This window comes from Carcharhinus amblyrhynchos, unplaced genomic scaffold, assembly GCF_965287045.1.
Source record: "Carcharhinus amblyrhynchos unplaced genomic scaffold, sCarAmb.v2.hapA scaffold_39, whole genome shotgun sequence".
Lineage (NCBI taxonomy): Eukaryota > Metazoa > Chordata > Chondrichthyes > Carcharhiniformes > Carcharhinidae > Carcharhinus > Carcharhinus amblyrhynchos.
This window is the reverse complement of record NW_027649780.1, coordinates 8,079,135-8,103,506: the sequence shown is the minus strand read 5'-3', so window position 1 is coordinate 8,103,506 and position 24,372 is coordinate 8,079,135. Positions and strand designations below refer to the sequence as shown.

Sequence of the window (24,372 nt, the reverse complement as noted above, 5' to 3'; positions counted from 1 at the left end):
CTGTGATGGATTAACACCTAGATAAAGTTGCAAAAGTCATTGATTTGATTTATTATTGTCAATGTATTAACATACAGTGAAAAGTATTGTTTCTTGTGTGCCGTACAGAGAAAGGGTACCTTACGTAGAGGAGACGATGCAGAATACAGTGTTACAGTCATAAGAGTCAGAATAAAGTTTTAGAAGCGTAGAACGAGTAGAAGATAGAATTAGAGGGTTTGCTGGGCACAGCTTGCAAGAAGTTGCCACACTCCAGCATCATCTTGGAAATTTCCCTGGATTGATATGCAAACCCCTATCCTTTAATAATAATTTTAATGTTAATTTAGTGTTGTAAAACTTATTATCCAAAGAATCCTGTCCTGACTTAATTAAGTCTTGTTTGAATATACATTTTCTTTTCATGGAGTGTGGGTGTCACCGACTAGGCCAGTATTTTTATTGTCTATTCCTGATTGCCCTTGAGGTGGTGGTGAGCTGCCCTTCCTGAAACGCTGCAGTCCCTGTGGTTTGAGGTACACTCGCAGTGTTAGAGAAGGAATTTACTTAATCATTCGCAGATTGGGGTGACTGAAATTAGTTGTGTTACTGATGAGGAAATCAGAGTACAATCAGATAACACAGTGGGAAAGACAAAGAATCTACTCTGATGCGTTTTAATCAAGCTGATTTTGCATTTATTCAGAATATTACACTGCAGCCCAGTTCAAGAAGTTATCAACATCAGTAGAAACAAACTCCAACTGTCAGAACTGAAATATAGAAAATTAACTGAACAGCAGGAGGCCATTCAGCCCATCATGTCTGTGCTGGCTTGAAAAGTACTGTCCAGTTTCATCCTATTTTCCAGCTCTTAATCTGTCCCTCTGTTGCTGCAGAATCTGAACTGCGTATCTAAGTTCCTGTTTAACGTGATGAGGGTTTCTGCCTCTCCCATCCTTTCACGCAGTGAGTTCCAGATCCCCATGACTCTCCGGGTGAAATGATTTCTTCACTAACCCTCCTAATTCTTCAACCCTTTATTCGCTGGATTTGAAAATTGAACAGATTGTAATTATATTAAAAATTTGCCAACTGGCTTCAGCTTTCTGCCACACAGCTTTACTTGACATATACTTTTATAATTGATTAATCTGGTGACCAGAACTGTGCTCAGTACTCTAGCTTACTCGAACTAGCATTTTATAAATATGAACAGAATATGTTGGGTAACCTCAGCAGGTCTGGCAGCATCTGTGTGGAGAAACAGAGTTAATTTTTGGATCTAAATGATCCTTCGACAGAACATTTTACAAAGCATTTTATAAACATAGAAAATAGGTGCAGGAGTAGGCTGTTCAGCCTTTTGAGCCTGCACCACCATTCAATACGATCATGGAAGATCATGCACTTTCAGTATCACAGTCCCACTTTCTCTCCATACCCCTTGTCCCTTTAGTCACATCCAGCTCCCTCTTGAACATAGTTAACAAATTGGCCCCAACAGCTTTCTGTGGTACAGAATTCCACAGGTTCACAACAGGAAGTTCTTTCTCATCTGTCTCAGATTGTAACCCCTATTTCTGGACTTCCCCAACATTGGGAACACGTTGGGACAGCATCCAGCCTGTCTAGTCCCATCAGGATTTTAAATATTTCTACGAGATCCCTTCTCATTCGAAATTCCAGTGAGTAAAAGTCCAGTCGATCCAGTCTCTCTTCATATGTCAGTCCTGCCATTCCAGGAATCAGTCTGGTGAACCTCAGCTGGACTCCCTCAGACTACAAGACCAAAACTGCACACAATACTCAAGGTGTGGCTTCACCAATGCCCTGTACAACTGAGCAAAACAATCTTACTCCTATACTCAAATCCTCTTACTATGAAGGCCAGTATGCCATTAGCTTTCCTCAATGCCTGCTGTACCTGCATGCCAACCTTCAGCAACTGTCCCACCATGACACCCAACTCACGTTGCACTTCCCTTTTTCCTAAACTGCCACCATTCAGATAATAATCTTTCTTCCTGTTTTTGCCACCAAAGTTGATAACCTCACATTTATCCATAGTATTTTGCATTTGCCAAGTATCTGCCCAAGCCACTGTAGCCTCTTAGGAACCTCCTCACAGCACACACTGCCACCCAGCTTAGTATCATCTAAAAATTGGAGATATTGCATTCAATTCCTTCATCCAAATTACTAATGTATATTACGGACAGTTGGGGTTACAGCACTGAACCCTGCCGTACCCACTAGTCGCTGCTTGCCACTCTGAAAAGGATCCATTTATTCCCACTCTCTGCTTCAGTTTGAGCATAATCTCCCTCCTCTTATAAACTAGTCTTTGGCCAAATGTCTTCCTGACCACCTGATTGAGAAACTTATCAGCCTTGATTGAACGGCAGAGCAGACTCAATGGGCTGAATGGCCTAATTCTGCTCCTACATCTGATGGTCTTATGATCTACCTGTCCAGCCTCCTTCACAGATGCCTGGATGTTGACTCCAGGTTCTCTCTGATCCTCTATAATTCTCAGCATCATCCCCTTTATTGTTCATTCCCTTGTCTTGTCTAATGTCCCAAATTCATTCTCTCTCACTGCTCCAGATTGAATTCCATGAGCCATTTTTCTGCCCATCTGACCAGCCCACTGATATCTTCCTGCAGTCCACGGCTTTCTTCTGGATTGTTAAACACAAGTACAATTGTTGTATCATCTGCAAACTGAATCATGACCCTTACATTTAAGTCTAAGTCATTGATATATACCACAAAACTGTGGAACCTCATTGGTAACCAGACACCATTCAGTCCTGGATGTGATTAACAGCAGCAATAACAGCAGAATCCAACCCCTGTTGTCGCCTGTGAACTTGCTGGTGTTTCAGCAGGTTGTTTGACTGAGCGAATCCCTTCCCACACATGGAACAGTTGAACGGCCTTTCCCCAGTGTGAACTCGCTGGTGTTTCAGCAGATTCTGTTTACTTTTAAATCTCTTCTCACAATCAGAACATTCAAAAGGTCTCTGATCGGTGTGAACAAGTTGGTGTGTAGTCAGGTGGGATGACTGAGTGAATCTCTTGCCGCACAGGAGGCAAGTGTAAGGTCTCTCTCCAGTGTGAACTCGCCGGTGTATCAGAAGGTCGGATGTATCAATGAATTCCTGACAACACACAGGGCAGGTGAACGGCCTCTCCCCAGTGTGAACTCGACGGTGTCTCAGAAGGTGGGCTAATCGAGTGAATCCCTTCCCACAGAGAGAGCAGGTGAATGGCCTCTCCCCAGTGTGAGTGTGCTGGTGTTTCAGAAGATCCTTTTTGCTTTTAAATGTTTTCTCACATTCAGAACAATTGATAGGTCTCTGATCAGTGTGAACAAATCGGTGTTTCAGGAGCTGCGATGAACAAGTGAATCCCTTCCCACACACGGGGCAGATGAACGGCCTCTCCCCAGTGTGAGTGCGTTGATGGATCAGTAAATCCTTTCTGCTTTTAAAGTTCTTCTCACAGTCAGAACATTTAAACGGTCTCTGATCAGTGTGAACACTTTGGTGTGTCAGGAGGTGGGACGACTGAGTGAATCCCTTACCACACATGTTGCAGATGAATGGCCTCTCCCCAGTGTGAGTGCGTTGGTGAATCAGTAAATCCTTTCTGCTTTTAAAGCTCTTCTCACAATCAGAACATTTAAACGGTCTCTGATCAGAGTGAACCTGGTGGTGAGTCCGGAGGTTTGATAAGGCATTAAATCCCTTCCCACATTGAAGACAGGTGAATGGCCTCTCACCAGTATGGACATGCTGGTGTGTGTACAGGCTGGATGCCTGAGTGAATCCTTTCCCACACACAAAGCAGGTGAATGGTCTCTCCCCAGTGTGAATACGTCGATGGGTTTCCAATTCAGATGGGTAATTGAATCCCGTCCCACAGTCCACACATTTCCACGGTTTCTCCATGATTATTGACAGGCTATCGGGTGTAGGCCGAATGCAGATTTGAGCTCACTATCAGATTAGCCATGGTGTTATTAAATGGTGGAACTGGCCTGTGGGGCTGAATGGCCTATTGCTGCTCCTTGTTCACATGGTGCAGGTGTCCTCATGTCTCTCCAGGTTATACAATCAGTTGAAACCAGGTTCACACAAAGAACATGAGTACGGCGTCTACCTGATGTAAATGTTTTTTTTCACACTGTGTAACTGGTTAAAGTTCTGTTCCAGCTGTGGAAAAATAACAGATGTCTGTGTCTCGGGGCTTTTCCAGTCACAATGGTGTTGAATAATTTCCCAAAGACAAAATAGACAAACATTTCTCCTTCCACATTCATAGGCCATTGATATTCAGATCCTGAAGAATCGTGTGACGCTGTCAGATCCCAAGACGTTTGGTTTGAATCGCCGTTCAGCAGATATTCTGGAAAAGGAGTTTACATTGAATTACTTTGAATATACAAGACACAAACAAACCATTCAGTTTAATTCTTTATACTTGACACAGCTTCTCCTGTCCCATATACCTCATCTCAGCCATTCAGTTGATTTTTCTATTTTTTTCTCTTGTGCGCTTCTCCCATTTCCTTTTGAAACAATCTCAGCACTTTCCTCAACTCATTTCTGTGGTAATTCTCAACCTGTGAGTGAACAAATTTGTCCTTATTGCCTTCCTGGATTTATTAGTAACTATCTAGTATTTATGACTCTTTGTTTATTGATTGCTCCTCCTTTTAGATTCTGTCACAAGTGAAAGCATTCTTTCCACATTTCCCCTGTCCAAGGCATTGATAATTTTAAAGACTTGTGTCAGGTCACTGCTCTACAGGAAAAAAACTTCAATCCATTTAATTTTTCCTGAAAGCTGTAATCTCTGTTTACAAACACCATCACAACCAATGCAGAATATAAATTACAGAGAGACAAATATTTCTATTGGGGTTGAGTTTTCTGTGTAAATCGTCAACATGTAACTGTATGTAAAAAGTTTTAAAAATCAGCCCACAATAGAAACGCTGAACAGACAATTCTCTTTCCTCCACTCCCAGTTTTCTCCCTCCCTCTCTGTCTGGGTTCAGTTCGACAACACCAGGTTTTAGTCCAACCTATTTATTTGATAATATTCTCACAAGCTTTCGAGGGGACAGCCTCTTCGTCAGGTGAATGGAGAGTTCTGGCCTCAGACAGAGCATATAAAGCACAGACAGTTTAGAGATTACTGATTAAAATGCGAATCCTTACACCTAACCTGCTGTTCAAGACCTGAAGTGGCTGACAATGTGAGTGGTAGGAGCACTGATCACAGTTTAAAGAGATGTGTATTGTCTCCAGACAGTACAGTAAGTGAGGTTTTGCAAACCCAGGCAAGTCACGGGGGTTACAGATAGTGCGACATGAACCCAAGATCCCTGTTGAGACCGTCCTCATGTGTGCGGAACTTGATAGCCAAGTTCCGCACACATGAGGACGGTCTCAACAGGGATCTTGGGTTCATGTCGCACTATCTGTAACCCCCGTGACTTGCCTGGGTTTGCAAAACCTCACTTACTGTACTGTCTGGAGACAATACACATCTCTTTAACCTGTGATCAGTGCTCCTACCACTCACATTGTCAGCCACTTCAGGTCTTGAACAGCAGGTTAGGTGTAAGGATTCGCATTTTAATCAGTAATCTCTAAACTGTCTGTGCTTTATATGCTCTGTCTGAGGCCAGAACTCTCCATTCACCTGACGAAGAGGCTGTCCCCTCGAAAGCTTGTGAGAATATTATCAAATAAATAGGTTGGACTAAAACCTGGTGTTGTCAGACTTTTTACTGTGTTTACGCCAGTCCAACGCCGGCATACCCACATCATGGGTTCAGTTCTCCAGCTCCTGTCTGCAGACTGACAATAAAACCGATGGGTCTTATTGGGAGTGTTGGGGCCTCCAGCGGGTGTTTGTGAATCCTCCCCGCCCACCTCCCAGGGTTTCCTTCCTTCCCAGAGATCAGAGATTTGATTTGAGGCCAAAGTGTAACCTCTTATTTACTGACCCCCTCCCCCATCCTCTGATGTGAACCATCCTCCAAGTGGCTGAGCCAGGATGGGGCCGTTAACCCGGGCCTGTTGCCGGGAGGGAGAAGCCCCGAAGCTGCAAACCAGGCAGCTGACAATGATTCTGAAGGGTTTGCGGATCCACAAAGTGTTTCCAGACCCTCCCCAATATCCAGCCGCCGGTTCCAGCGCCTCCCCCTCCGCTGCTGCAATGTTTGCTCCGCACTCACCGGGTTTCTTCTGAGTGTTGGTCTCCAGCTCCGCCCCTCATTCACTCCGATTGGTCGGAGGACCAGCCGCTCCCGCTCGGTCCTCCAGCCCCGCCCCCTCTTCCTATTGGTCCGGAGCTGCCGTCAATCAGCTCCCATGCATTGTGATGTGGATCATGCGCAGTGTCATTGCTGTCCTTGGCGCTTGTTTGTCCCGGAGAAGTGGAGTCAGCGTTAGGCGGTGGCTGGGAGGGTCTGGAAACACTTTGTGGATCCGCAAACCCTTCAGAATCATTGTCAGCTCCCTGGTTTGCAGCTGCGGGGCTTCTCCCTCCCTCCCTGGAACAGGCCCAGGTTAACGGCCCGATCCTGGTTTGGGAGCAGGAGCATGCGCAGTGCCTGGAGACAGACGGTAAGGAGCTCGAGCGAGCGGGTTTTAAATAGAGATTTTTACAAAGACCGAGTGTGGTCCAGAGCCCGAAATAAAACCAGAAATATAAATGGACTTGGTGGGTGGTTGCTGAGGCTTTATAAACACCCGGCGTCAACCACAAACTCTCAATCCGCGAAGAAAATTCCTCGGGCCTTCCGAAGCTTCAGACCCGAGTTCACATCCGCCATCTTTATCGGGAGCCAGGTACTGCAAAGCGCATGCGCGTCCGCCATCTTTATTCAGGTAAATTGGAACAGCGCATGCGCAGCCACGGCAGTTCTTGAGGACGAAACCAAATGAATAACCCACAGGGGACAAAAAATCAGAGATAGAGTTTGTTATTAAGTCAACCCATTGTTGTAAAATCGGAAGTTAGGATTATAGCCAACAACAACTTATATTCATAAAATACCATTCATATCAGGGTGGTTTGCACTGCTGCGTCACAGCTCCAGGTACTCTGGTTCGATTCTAGCCTTAGGTCACTGTCTGCAGAGTTTGCACGTTATCCCTGTGACTGTGTGGGTTTCACCTGTACGTTCTGGTTTCCTCCCACCATCCAAAGATGTGATGCTTAGGGGGATTGGCCATGTTACATTGCCCCTTCGTGTACAAAGATTTGATTTAATTTGATTGTCACATGTATTAACATACAGTGAAAATTATTGTTTCTTGCACGTTGTACAGGCCAAACCATTCATAGACAAGGACATGAGAGAGTGCAGAATATAGTCATATTTAGGGTGTAGATCAACTTAATGCAAGGTAAGTCTGAAGCAGCAGGGAAGAAGCTGTTCTTGAGTCAGTCGGTACGTGACCTCAGACTTTTGTATCTTTTTTCAAAGGGAGAAAGTGGTAAAGAGAATGTCCGGGGTCCTTAATTATGTTGGCTGCTTTGCCGAGGCAGTGGGAAGTGTAGACAGAGTCAATGGATGGGAGGCTGGTTTGTGTGATGGATTGGGCTACATTCATGATCCTTTGTAGATCTTTCCAGTCTTGGGCAGAACAAGAGCCACACCAAGCTGTGATACAACCAGAAAGAATGCTTTCTATGGTGCATCTGTAAAAGATGTGTGTTGATGGGCTTTCTTAACTATAGTGTCGGCATGGGGAAATCAAGACAGGTTGTTGGTAATCAGGACACCTAAAAACTTGAAGTTCTCGACGCTTTCTACTTCATTCCTGTTGATGTAAACAGGGGTATGTTCTCCTTTACACTCTGCTTTAAGATGTGCATGTAAGGGGGATTAGTGGGGTAAAAATGTGGGTTACAGGTATAGATCGGGGGAAAATATTCAGAAAGTCGATGCAGACTTGATGGGCCAAATGATTTCCTTCTGCATTCTAGGAATTCTTTGAGAATTCATCCCTGCGCACTGAAGGTCTGGTCACTAATGTTGGAGTGATTAAAATAGGGAATGTGCAGGAAGCCAGAATCGGAGCAATGTTAGAGGTGATTCCAGAGATAGGGGGGAACTGGCATTGCAGTGATTTGTACAAATTAGTTGTAAGGAAGCATGAAAAATATGCAACGTTTCATTTGGATCTCATGGAATCCTACAGTGCAGAAGGAGGCCATCCAGTCTGCACTGACCACAGTCCCATGCAGGCCCTATCCCCATTACCCCATGCATTTACCTTAGCTAGACCCCCTGACACTAAGGGGTAATTTAGCATAGCCAATCCACCTAAAACACACATCTTTGGACTGTGGGAAGAAATTGGAGCACCCGAAGGAAACCCATGCAGACACAGGGAGAATATGTAACTTACACACACATAGTGATCCAAGCTGGGAATCAAACGCAGGTACCTGGTGCTGTGATGCAGCAGTGCTAACCACTGTGCTGCCTTTTCCCCAGGGAGGAGGGAGTACTGGGAGAGAGGTTTACTGTTTTTGGGAACAACAGCAGAAAAGATATTGTTTCAAAATTAGATTTATCTGATCAGAATTTCTGTGCTGGACTGACAGTAGTTTTGTAAACTCCTTTTGCAGGATATTTGAAGGGGAAGATTTACAGTCAGAAAAATGGAATCAAGATTTTACAGTCGCTCGATTCACCAGCACCTGAAGACTATCAGCCTTTGAACATGGAGTGCAGGAAAAAATTTCAACATCAATGTGACTGGAAAAGCACTGAGACACACATAGAACCGAGTGAGGGTTTTCCAGTGAACTGACTGTGGAAAGAGCTTTAACCAGTTACACAGCCTGAAAAAAGATCACACCATTCACGGCAATGTGAATCTGTGCATGTGTTCTTTGTGTGGACAAAGCTTCAACTAATCACCCAATATGGAGAGACATGATGATACTGACATCATAGAGAAACCGTGGATGTGTGGGGACTGTGGGAAAGCATTCACTTGCCCATCCAAACTGGAAACTCATCGACGCAGCCACACTGGGGAGAGACCCTTCACCTGTCCTGTGTGTTGGAAGGAATTTACTCAATCATCCTGTCTAATATTACACCAGCGAGTTCACACTGGAGAGAGACCATACACTTGCTCTGTTTGTGGCAAGGGATTCATCCAGATGTATAACCTGCAATTACACCCGAGAGAGGCCGTTCACCTGCTCCGTGTGTGGGAAGCGATTCATTAATTCATCCAACCTTGTGACACACCAACGAGTTCACACTGAGGAGAGGCCGTTCAGTTGCACTGACTGTGGAAAGAGCTTCAGACATTCATCCAGCCTCAAAGCACATCAGCGACTTCACACTGGGGAGAGACCGTTCACCTGCTCAGAGTGTGGGAAGGGATTCACCACCTCCTCCCACCTGGTGACACACCAGCGACTTCACGAGTGAGTGCAGGGAGTGGATTCAGCTGTAGCTGCTGCTGTTAATCACATCCAGGAGTGAGCCACATTCATTCTGAAAGTTGAGGTTTGTTTCTGCTGATGTTACTAATCCCTGTAGGTGGGCTGCAGCTTAATATTCTCGATCTAGAGCTGATTGCGTTTTGGGGGTTGCAGTTTCTCTTTGAGAACTGCTGTCTGTGATCTTTCCCCATCATTCAGGAACTCTCATCACATTCTTTACAGTACAGAAAGAGCCATTCAGCCCATCAAGTCTGCACTGGCTCACTGAAAGAACAAAGAACAAAATCAGCCCGGGAAACAGGCCCTTCAGCCCAACGAGCCCGCGCCGCCATCTCAACACCACCAGTCCCCCTACTCCACCCATGACCCCTGTCTAATATTTTATGGCCATCCACAGTGAGGGAATCTGATTTAGGGACAATTTATTCCTGCCAATCAGCCTAACAGCACATCTTTGGGGTGTGGGAGGAAACCGGAGCAAGCACGGGGAGAATGCACAAACTCCCAGAGACACCGGCCCAAATCCATGTGTCTGCACAGCAATCAGCGATAGTCACTGAGCTGTCGTCTTGCCCAGTATCTGGTCCAGTTTAGGCACACACTAACGACATGAAGCACTAGGCCAATCTCGAACAACCAAGAGCAGCCCCAGTACGACCCATCGCGTGTATGCCCCTCGTTGGACACGAGCTGGACCGACTTAAAACCTGTGAATGAAAAGAGCCTAATTCCACCCCCCTGCCGTAACCCCTGTAACCTTGCACATTCTTTCTTTTCAGATAATCCACTTCTCTTTTGAGTATCTTGATCAAACTTGCCTCCACTGCCCTCACAGGAAGTTTATTCCAGATTCCAACCACCCTCTCGGTGAAAATAATTTTTCTCACGTCACTTTGACTCTGTTTTCCCCATTAATGTAGGTCTGTGTCCTCTGGTTCTTGATGTTCTCTTGGTGGGAATATTTTCTCACTATTTCATCTGCCCAACTCAGGATCTTGAATACCTCGATCAATCTCCTCTCAACCATCTTCATTCAGACAATTTACGTTTATTTCTTCTGATAATAATCTCTGTATCTGGGCGGGAGTTTCATATCCTGATGTCTGTTAAATAAATCAGCTTTGTTTCAAACACATGGTGTGTCAAATTCTTGATTTCTCCAGGATAAGAGATTAATTGATGTCCCATTCTTTTCTCCTTTCTAACTCTAGATTATTTCAGACTTTCAGTTACACTCATTTTTTTAACATTTGATTTGTTATTGTGACATGTATTAGCATACAGTGAAAAGTATTGTTTCCTATCATGGACAAGTCCCAGCTCCCTATACCTTTCAGAGTGTCTGTCCAAGCCTTGAGATCCAGGGAAGTTTTCAGTATTTAAAAACAAAACATACTGGAAATTATAATCCATACTTTTTCAAATGTCAGTTGATTGTGTCTCAGATTATTAGCTTTTCCTTACTGCTGATGTTAAGCTGATTGTTCTGTAATTGCTGTGTTTTTGAACAGGGATGTAACATTTACAATCTCTCACAACCCTTTGTCACCATTACTCTGTAAGGAAGATTGGAAAGTTGTGGCCAGAACTGCACAAGCTCCATGTGAAGGACAGCGTGTGTGTCGGAGTGAAGCAGTCCCTCAATGTCAGACTGGAGTGTCAGCCTAGATAATGTGCTCAGCTTGATGAGTATTTCCTGTTATTGATGTGGATCATTCAGAAACAATGGACTCTGATGATGTCATCCAGTTCTGCTGCGATGATGTCATAGAGACTATTACATCACAGCGGAGCCTTAGTGATGAAAACAGTTTTGTTCCAGATGGGAGGTGATGGCCCAGTGCTATTATCTCTAGCCTCAGCTAATGTTCTGGGGACTGGGTTCAAATCCCACCATACCAAGTGGTGTAATTTGAACAAAGAACAAGAAAAAAGAAAATTACAGCACAGGAACAGGCCCTTTGGCCCTCCAAGCCTGTACTGACCATGCTGCCTGTCTGAACTAAAAACCCCTTTGCAGACCATATCCCTCTCTTCCCATCTTATTCATGCATTTGTCCAGGCGCCCCTTAAGTCACTATCATATCTGCTTCCACTAACTCCCGGCATTGAGTTCCAGGCATCTACTACCCCCTGTAAAAAAAAACTTGCCTCATACATCTAATTCAATAAAAATAATTGAATTCAATAAAAAAAATCAGAATTAAGAATCTACTGCTGACCATGAAACCATTGTTAATTGTCAGAAAAAAAAACATTTGGTTCAGTAAAGTAAAAAGTAAAGTTTGTTTATTAGTCACAAGTAGGCTTACGTTAACAGTGCAGTGAAGTTACTGTGAAATTCCCCTGGTCGCCACACTCCAGCATTTGTTTGAGTCAATGCACCTCACCAGCATGTCTTTCAGACTGAGAGGAAACTGGACTACCTGAGGAAACCCACGCAGAGAACATGCAAACTCCACACAGACAGTGACCCATGCCAGGAATTGAACCCAGGTCCCTGGCGCTGTGAGGCAACAGTGCTAACCACTGTGACGCCCCATGAATGTCCTTTTGGGGAAGGAAATCTGTTGTCCTTACCTGTCTATCCTACGTGTGACTCCGGAGCCATAGCAATATGATCGACTGTCAACTCCCCTCTGAAATGGCCTAGTAAGCCGCTCAGTTCAATGGTTACTAGGGATGGCAATAAATGCTGGCTGTGCAGTGACGCCCATGTCCCACGAATGCATAAAAAATCCTCACAGTTTAAATTCACACAGCCATTCTGTCTCCTTTTCTAATTACCACTCATTTCACCAGTTAAAAAAAAATCAGAATGTACCCACAGAAAATATTTTAATTTCTCAGATTTTGTTGACATATCAGTAGAAATGGACGTCAATGAACATAATTCATTCCTGGATGTGATTTATAGTAAAATCCAGTCACTGATTATTTGTGAACTCGCTGGTGACTCATCAGGGTGGATGAGCGAGTGAATCTCTTCCCACACGCGAAGCAGATGAATGGTCTCTCCCCAGTGTGAATTCGCTGGTGTCTCTGCAGGGTGGCTGACTGAGTAAATCCTTTCTCACACTGCAAACAAATGAATGGCTTCTCCCCAGTGTGAACCCGCTGGTGTGCAGTCAGTTGACATAATTGTCTAAACCCAGTCCCGCAGTGAGAGCACCTGAACGGTCTCTCGTCAGTGTGAACAAGCTGATGGCGCATCAGGTCCGCAGAACCTTTGTAGCATTTCTCACAGTCAGCACATTTAAAAGGTCTCTCGTCAGTGTGAACTTGCTGGTGTTTCAGCAGAGTGGACGAATCGCTGAATCCCTTCCCACATTTGGAGCAGGTGAATGTTCTCTCCCCTGTGTGAACTCGATGGTGTTGTAGAAGCCCTGATGATCGAGTGAATCTCTTCCCACATTTGAAACAGATGAATGGCTTCTCCCCAGTGTGAATTCGCTGATGTGCAGTGAGTTCAGATGATTGTCTGAACCCCGTCTCGCAGTGAGAGCATCTGAAGGGTCTCTCATCAGTGTGAACAAGCTGATGTCGGATTAGGTTCAGAGAACTTTTATAGCACTTTCCACAGTTCGGGCATTTGAATGGTCTCTCATCAGTGTGAACTTGCTGATGTTTCAGCAGAGTGGATGAATCAGTAAATCCCTTCCCACACTTGGAGCAGGTGAACGGCCTCTCCCCGGTGTGAACTCGGTGGTGTTGTTGCAGCCCAGATGATCGTGTGAATCCCTTGCCACACTCGGGGCAGGTGAATGACTTCTGCCCACTATGAACACGTTGGTGCCTCAACAGGTTGGATGACCAAGTGAATCCCTTCCCACACTCAGGGCAGGTGAACGGCCTCTCCCCAGTGTGACGGGGCTGATGAGTTTCCAGCTCAGACGGGGATCTGAATCCCTGCTCACATTCCCCAGACTTCCATGGTTTATCTGCACTGTGAACATTGCTGTTTTCTTGCATGTTAAAAACCCAATGATATTCAGATCCTGATGTGATGTTTGGTTTCAGTTTCCCTGACTGCAAATCTTCCCCTTCTAACACCCTGTGAAATTGATTTAAAACAGAAAGAAGGGAGTGAGAGAGAACTCTCAAAAAAACAGAAAGGCAAGTTGTGAAGTTGATTTGGTTTTAGCACCAATTTCCCACCCCTCCCTGAATCCTTTGATTCCCTGAAAAATCTCTCCAGCTCTGGGCTAGAATTTTCCTCCATTTTAATCCCGGGAAAACTACTGTTATTGTCTCCACTCTTTGCTACAAATTCTACCCATTGGACTCCATCCCTTTCCTCGGAAATTGTCTGAGACTGAGCCAGACTGTTCACAACCACAGCAAAATATTTCACCCAACCTGAGAATCTGACCACAAATCCACATCATTACCAAGACTAGTTCCACCTCAGTAACATCACCCAACTCCAGTCTACTCTGTTCATCTCTGCTAAAACTGTCACTCACTCCTTTGTTTCGATTTGATTTGATTCATTATTGTCACGTGTATTAGTATACAGTGAAAAGTATTGTTTACTGCATGCTACACAGACAAAGCACACTGTTCATAGAGAAGGAAAGGAGACTGTAGTGCTAGAGTCATAGCTAGGGTTTAGAGAAAGATCAATTTAATGCAACGTTGGTCCATTCAAAAGTCTGATGGCAGCAGGGAAGAAGCTATCCTTGAGTCGGTTGGTACGTGACCTCAGATTTTTGTAACTTTTTCCCAACAGAAGAAAGTGGAAGAGAGAATATCCGAGGTGCATGGAGTCTTTAATTATGCTGGCTGCTTTAGCAAGGCAGTAGGAAGTGTAGACAGGGTCAGTGGATGGCAGGCTGGTTTGTGTGATGGATTGGGCTACATTCACAACCTTCTGTAGTTCCTTGCAGTCTTGGGCAGAGCAGGAGCCATACCGAGCTAATGCTAATGCTTTCTATGGTGCATCTGTAAAAGTTGGTGAAAGTCACAGCTAACATGCCAAATTTCATAGTCATACAGGTTTACAGCAAGGAAACAGGCCCTTCGGCCCAACTTGCTATGCTGCCATTTTTTAAACACCTAAGCTCGTCCCAATTGCCTGCATTTGGCCCCTATCCCTCTATACCCATCTTACCCATGTAACTGTCTAAACTTATTTTAAAAGCCAAAATTGTACCCACCTCTACTACTATGTCTGGCAGCTTGTCCCAGACACTCACCACCCTCTGTGTGAAATAATTACCCCTCTGGATCCTTTTGTATCTCTCCCCTCTCACCTTAAACCGATGCCCTCTAGTTTTAGACTCCCTTACCTTTGGGAAAAGATATTGACTATCTAGCTGATCTATGCTTCTTGTTGTTTTATAGACCTCTATAAGATCATCCCTCAGCCTCTAATGCTCCAGAAAAAAAAGTCCCAGTCTGTCCAGCCTCTCTTTATAACTCAAACCATCAAGTCCCGGTAGCATCCAAGTAAATCTCTTCTGCACTCTTTCTAGCTTAATAATATCCTTTCTATAATAGGGTGACCAGAACGGAACACAGCATTCCAAGTGTGGCCTTACCAATGTCTTATACAATTTCAACAACTCCTGTATTCAATATTCTGACCAATGAAACCAAGCACGCTGATTGCCTTCTTCACCCTCTGGCCACCTGTGACTCCACTCTCAATGAGCTATGAACCTGTACTCCTAGATCTCTTTGTTCTGTAACTCTCCCCAGTGGCCTACCATTAACAGGGTAAGTCCTGTCCTGGTTCAATCTCCCAAAATGCAACACCTTGCAGTTATCTGAATTAAACTTTATCTGCCATTCATCGGCTCACTGGCCCAATTGATCAAGATCCTGTTGCAATCCAAGATAACCTTCTTCACTGTCTACTACGCCACCAATCTTGGTGTCATCTGCAAACTTACAAACCATGCCTCCTATATTCTCATCCAAATCATTAATAGAAATGACAGATAACAGTGGACCCAGCACCGATCCCTGAGACACTCTGCTGGTCACCGGTCTCCGGTTTGAAAAACAACCCTCTACAACCACCGTCTGGCTTCTGTCACCAAGTCAATTTTGTATGCATTTAGCTACCTCACCCTGGATCCCATGAGATTTTCCATAGTCTTCTGAGAAAGTAGAGGCATGGGTGGGCTTTCTTAACTACAGTGTTGGCCTGGGGGGACCAGGACAAGTTGTTAATTATCTGGACTCCTAAAAACTTGAAACGTTCATCCATTTCTATTTCATTCCCGTTGATGTAGACAGGGCATGTTCTCCACTATGTTTCCTTTAGTCAATGACAATTTCCTTAATTTTGTTTACGTTAAGGGAGAGATTATTGTTGTTGCACCAGTTCACCAGATTCTTTGTCTCATTCCTGTACTCTGTCTCATCATTGCTGGAGATCCAACCCACTACGGTGGTGTCACCAGCAAACTTGAAAATCGAGTTGGAGGGAAATTTGGCCACAGTCATACGTGTATAAGGAGTATAGTAAGGGCTGAGAACATAACCTTGTGGGGGCATCGGTGTTGAGGATGATCGAGGAGGAGGTGTTGTTGCCTATCCTCACTGATTGTGGTCTGTGGGTTAGAAAGTTCAGCATCCAGTCACAGAGGGAGGAGCTGAGCCCAGGCCATGCAGTTTGGAGATGAGTTTTGTGGGAATAATGATGTTGAAGGCTGAGCTGTAGTCAATAAATAGGAGTCTGACATATCTGTCTTTGTAATCTAGATGTTCCAGGGTTGAGTGCGAGGCAGGGAATTGGTGTCTGCTGTGGACTTGTTGAGACAGTACGTGAACTGTATTGGATCCAGGCAGTCCGAGAGGCTGGAATTGATTCGTGCCATGACTAACCTTTTGAAGCACTTCATAAAGATGGATGTTAGACCCACCAGATGATAGTCATTAAGGCACACTGCTTGGCTTTTCTTTGGTACTGGGATGATGGTCGCCATCTTGAAGCAGGCAGACCTCAGATTGTTGTGAAGAGATGTTGATGATGGCTGCGAATACCCCCTCCAGCTGGTCCATGCAGGATCTGAGTGCTTGTTAGCATTAGACTTAATAATTCTAACACACCCCTGGCCTGTCTTCCTCACTCAACCTGTCCATTAACTTCAGGTCATCACAATTCTGCTGCCCACGTGTTTACTCATTCCAAATCTTGTTCACCCATCACCCCTGTGCTACAAAGGCTCCTGTTTACGAATCAACATTTTAAGTTACTCATCCTTGTTCTCAAATCCCTCCAGGATTTCACCCCTCCCTACCTCTGTAATCTCCTCTTGGCTCACAACCCTCCAGTATCTCTGCATTCCTTTCATTCCAGATTCCTCAACATTCACAGTTTTAAACACTCTATCCCACGTATACGCACTCCCAGTTACCAAGGCCACAATCTTTCAAATTTCCCCTTAAACTGCTCCCCCTCTATATCATCCTACCCCCCGCTTTAAGATACTCATTAAAATTACCTCTTTAACCAAGCCTTTAACCATCCACCCTCATGTCTGCTCACATGACTCTGTGTCAAATGTTGCTTTATAACACATCTGAGAATCACCTCAGAATGTTTCAGTACATGAAAGATGCTGTATAAATACATATTGTAATTATTGATTCAGAGATCATAGAACCCTACAGTGCAGAAAGAGGCTATTCAGCCCATTGAGTCTGCACCAACCACAATGCCACCCAGGGCCTACCTCCACATATTTTACCCATTAATCCCTCTAACCTATGCATCTCAGGACACTAAGGCAATTTTTTTACCATGGCCAATCAACCTAACCCGCACATCTTTGGACTGTGGGAGGAAATTAGAGCACCCAGATGAAACCCACGCAGACACAAGTAGAATGTGCAAACTCCACACACACAGCGACCCGCGCCGGGAATCGAATCTGGGTCCCGGGAGCAGCAGTGCTAACCACTGTGCTACTATGCCACAGAGATGTATACAGAGATGTATCACTGTCCCTTCATCATCACTGGGTGAATAGCTTGTAACTCCTGACCTAGCGGGGAGCACCTTCACGACATGGACTGCAATTGATCACAATTTTCTCCACAGGTAATTGGGATGGGAAATATTTTCTGTTGGTTTTGTTAGTGAAAAGACAGAGTAGTGGGATGAACTGATTTCCCTTGTAGAGAACCAGCACATGCATGACGGGTTAGTCATTTTCTGTAGTGTAATAATTCAATGTTTCTGTGCCTTAATGGAAAAGAGACTGATTCTGGAGGCCAGGAACTAACTTCTGGAATCAACGCCCATTGCCTCTTGGAGAGGTGGCGTTGCACATGCGCCCTGTTGCCTATTGCCCCCTATAAAGATGGCTACCGCCCTGCTGTCCATCGCCTCCAATAAATATGGCGGCCACGCTGCCCATTGTTCTCTAAAGATGGAGGCTACAAAATCGGTCAAGCAGGGCCTCGGGCGTCTTATTTGTGGTTTGAAGCTCATATCCAATGTTTACGAAAGCTCTGCTTCCTACACCGGGTGTTATGGGCCCTCCCTTTTGATCCTCAGGCTCCACTTAATCTCACTCACCACTGTCTCCAGTTTCTGCTCTCCCTGCTGCTCCAACACCATCCCATCCGATCACCGCCTACACTGCACTGCGCATGCTCCAGCCAGAGCAGCACTGAGCCTGCGCAATGATCGCCTGTATTCAAGATAGGGTGTAGTCCCTCTCTCGGTGCACGCTGGGTAATAGCACCGCCATTGCCACTTGATATTGTCAAATATAAATACATCTTCCCTGGTCCATGATCATAATGACTGGCCGAGAATGGCTTACTCCTGCTCCTATTTTCTATGAAAATATATTTAAACAGGCTTATTTTAAATTAGTTAACACCTTCCTCGAAATAGTGTGCATAGTGTAATCATTTATCAGTCTGGAAATTTAAACCTGCTGTTTCACTTCCAGTCAGGAACAGGTCGTAGTTTTACACTAATCTTTGATTTGACAGCCTTCACCTTTGTTCAAAAGCCAGAATTGTTGCAAACTCTCTGCAGCTGTGACAGTATCTGTAAAAACAGAAACAGAGTCAATGTTTCCAGTCCAATATGACTCTTCTTCAGTTCCAAAACATTAGCTCTGTTTCTGCAGAAATGCTGCCAGACCTGCTGAGTTTTTCTAGCTTTGTTTTTATTTCAGATTTCCAGCATATGTAGTATTTTGATTTTCTTTCACAATTATTCATCCTGACTCTAAACATAGATATAAGAAACATACATAAGAAATAGGAGCAGGAGTAGACCATCTAGCCCTTCGAGCCTGCCCCGCCATTCAATAAGATCATGGCTGATCTGTCGTGGCTCAGTTCCACATTCCCGCCCTCTCCCCATAACCCTTAATCCCCTCTCTCATCAAAAACCCATCAACCCGCGTCTTAAAAATATTTAGTGAGGTAGCCTCCACCACTTCAACGGGCAGAGAATTCCAGAGATTCACCACCCTTTGAGTGAAGAAGTTCCTCCTCAACTCCGTTCCAAACCGCCCCCCCTTTATCTTGAGGCTGTGCCCTCTAGTCCTACTATCCTTTCTGAGCAGGAAGAGTCTCTCCACCTCTATCCTATCCATCCCATTCATCATCTTATACGTCTCAATCAGATCTCCCCTCATTCTTCTAAACTCTAACGAGTACAAGCCTAGTTTATTCAGCCTCTCCTCATAGCTCAACCCCCTCAACTCCGGCATCAGCCTAGTAAACCTCCTCTGCACTCCCTCCAAGGCCAAAATATCCTTGCGTAAGTACGGTGCCCAAAACTGCACACAGTACTCCAGCTGCGGCCTCACCAATGCCCTATACAGCCGCAGCAAGACCTCCCTACTTTTATATTCAATTCCCCTCGCTAAGAAGGCCAGCATCCCATTCGCCTTCCTGATCACCTGCTGCACCTGCAAGCTGGGTTTTTGCGACTCATGCACAAGGACCCCAAGGTCCCTCTGCACCGTCGCCTGCTGCAGTTTTTCGCCACGTAAGTGATAATCCTTCCTACCATTATTCCTACCAAAGTGGACCACCTTGCACTTGCCAACATTAAATTCCATTTGCCATTTCCTGGCCCATTCGCCCAGCCTATCTAGATCCTTCTGTTAAAAGAGCCTTCTGTTCCAAGTCTAGGAGCTCTGGACTATGGAAGAGAGCAGCTGGGACATATTTCTGACACACCTCAGGATTAACCCACTTTGCTGTCAGAGAGATGAGAAAGACCAAAGTGTTGTTTGTCCCTCTCAGTGTGACCCTATGGCAGGAACAGACTGAACTTCTGTTCCTGCTGTATGATCCTCCCCCATATTGCCCTTTCTGAGCTCCAGCCAGTCAATGTTAAACACTCAGCTGGGAAAGACAAACATCTGCAATAATGTATTCAAACAAATCTGTTTTATTTCACATTTATTTAGAATATTCAACTTCAGTCCAGTTACAGAGATTATTAACATAATTAGAAACAAATTTCAAATATCAGAATGAACGTAGTTCAGTGCTGAATGTGATTCACAGAAGGAATAACAGCAAAATCCGGCCCCTGTAGTCACTTAGGAACACTCTGCTGTGTTAGAAAGTAAGATAACTGAGTGAATCTCTCCTCACACATGGAGCAGGTGAATAGTCTTTGAATGTATCTGTGTATCAGCAGATACATTTTGCATTTAAATCTCTGCTCACAGTCAGAACTTTGAAAAGATTCCTTATCAGTGTGAACAAGTTGATGTGTATTGAGGTGTGATAACTGAGTGAATCTCTTCCCAAACTGGAGCAGGTGAATGGCCTCACCCAGAGTGAGTGCACTCGTGAACACTCAGTTCACATGACCAGCTGAACCCAGTTTCACAGTGAGAGACTCTGGATTTGCTGTCAGTGTGAACCTGCTGATAGCACATCAGATCCACAGAAATTTTAAAACATTTTTCACAATCCAGACATTTAAAATATATTCCATCAGTGTGAACTCACTGGTGAATTAACAAAATTAATGAATCAGTGAATTGCTTTCAATACATGGAGCAGGTGAATGACCTCTTCCTGGTGTGAACTGTCTGCAGTTGCTGCAGGATGGACAATTGCCTGAATCTCTTACTACACTGAGAGCAGATGAGTGGAGTGGAACCAGATTGAATGCACTGGTGAACCATCAGTGAAGTGCATTTTTAAAGCTCCTGTCACAGTTGCAGAATTTAAATCCTCTCTCTGCAGTATGAACCCACTGGTGTGTGTGAGACTGGATGGAGAAGAGTGGGAGTTCCGGGCTCAGACAAGAAGGATGTTGAGAGACAGTTTGGCCCATTAGGCTAATGGAATGGAGCAAAGCAGCAGAGACAGCTGATGGGATTACCTCAATCTTAGTGACAAAGCATTTCCATGAGCTGCTCACACTTGTTGTTGGAGAAAACAGGGGAGAGGGAGAGCCCTTCAAAAGGAAATGACTTGTATTAGAGATATTAAAAATATTCACAATGTTTAAGACAAATCTAGAATACCTAAGTGCAGAAGGAGGCCATTTGGCTCATTGAGCATACACTGACAATATTCCCACCCAGGTCCTATCCCAGTAACTCCATCTATTTACTCTGCCAATCCCTCTGACAATGAGGAGCCACCTAGCATGGCCAATCAACCTAACCCACATATCTTTGGACTGTGGGAGGAAACACACGCAGACAGTCATCCAGCATTCCAGGGCCAGAATTGAACTTGGATCCCTAGCGCTGTGATGCAGCAGTACTAACAACTGTTACCGTACCACCCTGAGATGGAATATACATCAGCAGAAACAGAGCCCAATGAACATGGTTCCTTTCTGGATGTAATTGATGGCAAAATCCACTCACTTGTGAACTCGCTGGTGTGTTAGCAGATTGGATGAATGAGCAAATCCCTTCCCACACACAGAGCAGGTGTACGGCTTCTCCCCAGTGTGAACTCGCTTGTGTATCAGCAAGTTGAATGAATGAGAAAATCCCTTTCCACATTCTGAGCAGGTGAACGGCCTCTCCCCAGTGTGAATGCGCTGGTGTACAGTGAGATGACATAATTCTCTGAACGCAGTCCCACAATCAGAGCATCTGAACGGTCTCTCTCCAGTGTGAACGCGTCGATGGGACACCAGATTGCAGGAAATCTTAAAGCCCTTCCCGCAGTCTGGACATTTAAAAGGTCTCTCCTCAGTGTGAACTCGTTGATGGCATACGAGTTCCCCTGAACGTTTAAAGCTTTTTCCACATTCTGCGCATTTAAAAGGTCTCTCCTCAGTGTGAGTGCGCCGATGTGATGTGAGGGCAGATGATGTCTTGAACCCAATCCCACAGTGAGAGCACCTGAATGGGCTCTCATCAGTGTGGACACGTTGATGGCACAGCAGCTTCGCAGAACTTTTATAGCACTTCCCACATTCTGGGCATTTAAATGGTCTCTCAGTAGTGTGAACTTGCTGGTGTGTTAGCAAATTGGTGGACTGACTGAATCCCTTCCCACATTTGGAGCAGATGTAAGGTTTCTCATGAGTGTGAATTCGCTGGTGTCTCTGCAGACTAGATGAGTGAGTGAATCCCTTCCCACATTGAGAGCAGGAGAATGGCCTCTCCCCAGTGTGAGTGCGCCGGTGTACAGACAGGTCACTCGATTGCCTGAATGCAGTGCCACACTGAGAGCATCTGAAAGGTCTCTCATCAGTGTGAGTGCGCTGGTGTTTAATTAGGGCATTGGATGACTTGAACCCACTCCCACAGTCAGAGCACCTGAAAGGTCTCTCGTCAGTGTGAATATGTTGATGGGACATGAGTTCCCCTGCACTTTTAAAGCACTTCCCACAGTCCGGGCATTTAAAAGGTCTGTCCTCAGTATGAACTCGCTGGTGTGCCAGCAGGTTAGGCGACCTTGAGAATCTCTTCCCACATTCGGAGCAGATGAATGGCTTCTCCCTGGTCTGAACTCGCTGGCGTTTCATCCCACACTCAGAGGAGCTCAATAGCCTCTTCCCATTGTGGACTTCCTGGTGTCTCAGCAAGTTGGTTAACTGAGTGAACCCCTTCCCACAGTCAGAGCAGATGAATGGTTTCTCCCCAGTGTGACTGCGGCAATGCATTTCCAGGTGAGATGGGGATTGGAATCTCTTCCCACAGTCCTCACATTTCCACGGTTTCTTCTTGGTGTGACTGCAATTGTGTGTTGACAGGTAAGATAATTGGCTGAAGCCTCTTCCACACACAGAACACGTGTACGGTTTCTCCCCAGTGTGAACGGTTCTTTTTCTTGCCATGTTCAAAATCTGCTGATATTTACGTTGTGATAAGTTATGCAACTGTCAGATCCAGATGTGATGTTTGGTTTGAATCTCCTGACTGCAAGCCCTCTCGAAATCCTGTGAAATTGATTTGAAACAGAAAAAAGGGAGTGAGAGAGAGAACCCACAAAACAGGTTGTGAAATTGAGCTGAATGAATCTGGTAATTTGTGGGGCCAACAGGAGGAAAACATGACCATGAAAGCTGCCAGATTGTTGTCAAAAATTCAACTGTTTCACAAATTTCCTTCAGGGAAAGGGGTGAGACGGAGAAGATGGAAGAGGCAGGAGTCATATCGACAATCAACCAAGACTTTAGAATCTCCCAAACGCTCAACCTCTATCACTTGGTGAGATCAGGTATTAGGAGTCTGTGAACATCATCACTGGTATTCACACACTGTCCTGACTAAAGGTTGACCAGGATGTTGCCTGGTCTCGAGGACATCAGCTATGAGGAGTGGTTGAACAAACTAGGATTGTTTTCACTGTAAAGACAGAGGCAGAGGGGAGATCTGATAGAGGTGAAAAAATTCTGAAAGGCATAGACAAGGCATAGACATATTCAGATGCTTTTTCCCAGGGTGGAAGTGTCAATTACAAGGGGGTACAGGTTCAAGGTGAGGGGGGGGGGGGAGTTTAAGGGAGATATGCAGGGGAAGTTTTTCACAAAGAGAGTGGTGGATGCCTGGAACATGCTGCCAGAGGAGGTGGTGGAAGGAGGGACATTAGCAACATTTAACAGGCATCTGAATGGGTACATGAATGGGGAGGGAGTAGATGGATATGGATGAAGTAAGGGCAGAAGGTACTTTTTAGATAATTTTGGGCACCATGATCAGCACAGGTTTGGAGAACCGAAGGGTCTTTTCCTGTGCTGTATTTTCTTTGTTCTTTAACTCTTATGGCATCCAGTATTGGATGGACGGAAATTTCCTTTGTGAACTATCCAGATCCTAATGAATCTGGAGATTCTATCAATGTTGAAGTGATGCTTGGTTTAAAATTCTCATTGACAAATCCTCCCCCTCCAACTCCCTCAGTGCATCCGAACAGGCACTGGAGTGTGGCGACTTGGGGGTTTTCACAGTAACTTCAATGCGGTGTCAATGTAAGCATACTTGTGACACCAATAAATAAACCCTAACTCCCTGTAAAAGGAGTTTTAAAATCCATCACTGTCATTCCAGGATAGACATTGACAATCTCTCTCCTCCTGCTGGCAGGGAGCACCGCGCATGCGCACTGCTGCACCTTGCCTGGGGAAGCTGGCGGTCCTTCTTCCGGGTTTGTCTCTGCGGGAAGCAGAGCGGCTCAGGACAAACTCGGGACTGGCCTGGAACCGTCTTATTCGAGGTTTGCAGCCTTCACTGGTTGTTTATGAAACCTTTCCACCTTCCCTTTGCGGCAGTCTCTCCCTCGGACCCGCCGCTTCCTGACCCGCCGCAAGGACAAGAAACAAGGAACTCCCGACCGCCAGCACTCCCACTGCGCAAGCTCAGAATATGGCCTGTACTGCGCCTGCGCGGAACTCCTCTGCTGCCTGAATAGGGATGAGGTGGAGATGCCGGCGTTGGACTGGGGTAAACACAGTAAGACGTCTCACAACACCAG

General features: G+C 45.2%; 1 protein-coding gene and 1 long non-coding RNA gene across 3 annotated transcripts; one reads left to right on the top strand and one right to left on the bottom strand.

Moving 5' to 3' along the window:
• Positions 1-22: 22 nt before the first annotated feature.
• Positions 23-22,872, bottom strand: LOC145363598 (uncharacterized). The gene is made up of 4 exons (XM_080218782.1): positions 21,309-22,872; positions 12,427-13,534; positions 6,820-6,883; positions 23-3,982 (listed from the first exon to the last, which is right to left on the bottom strand). Exons 1-4 carry the CDS (start codon positions 22,733-22,735, stop codon positions 2,790-2,792), a joined length of 3,792 nt encoding a protein of 1,263 aa, XP_080074908.1. The 5' UTR covers positions 22,736-22,872; the 3' UTR covers positions 23-2,789.
• Positions 6,016-8,873, top strand: LOC145335599 (uncharacterized). 2 transcript variants are annotated; one of them, XR_013885273.1, is made up of 2 exons: positions 6,016-6,854; positions 8,647-8,873. It is a non-coding gene; the product is annotated as an uncharacterized LOC145335599 (long non-coding RNA). The 2 variants fall into 2 exon arrangements; XR_013885274.1 differs by having other exon boundaries at positions 6,016-6,893.
• Positions 22,873-24,372: the final 1,500 nt, after the last annotated feature.

What these genes read in the sequence shown, in the direction of transcription:
- LOC145363598 (XM_080218782.1), bottom strand. Translation starts at nt 22,735, where the DNA reads ATGGCAAGAAAAAGAACCGTTCACACTGGGGAGAAACCGTACACGTGT. An exon ending in ACACACCAGCGAGTTCACAA is followed by an intron (nt 13,535 to 21,308) that starts GTGAGTGGATTT and finishes TCAATTTCACAG; the next exon opens with GGTGTTAGAAGGGGAAGATT. An exon ending in GATGGCGGATGTGAACTCGG is followed by an intron (nt 3,983 to 6,819) that starts GTCTGAAGCTTC and finishes TCTGATAGTGAG; the next exon opens with CTCAAATCTGCATTCGGCCT.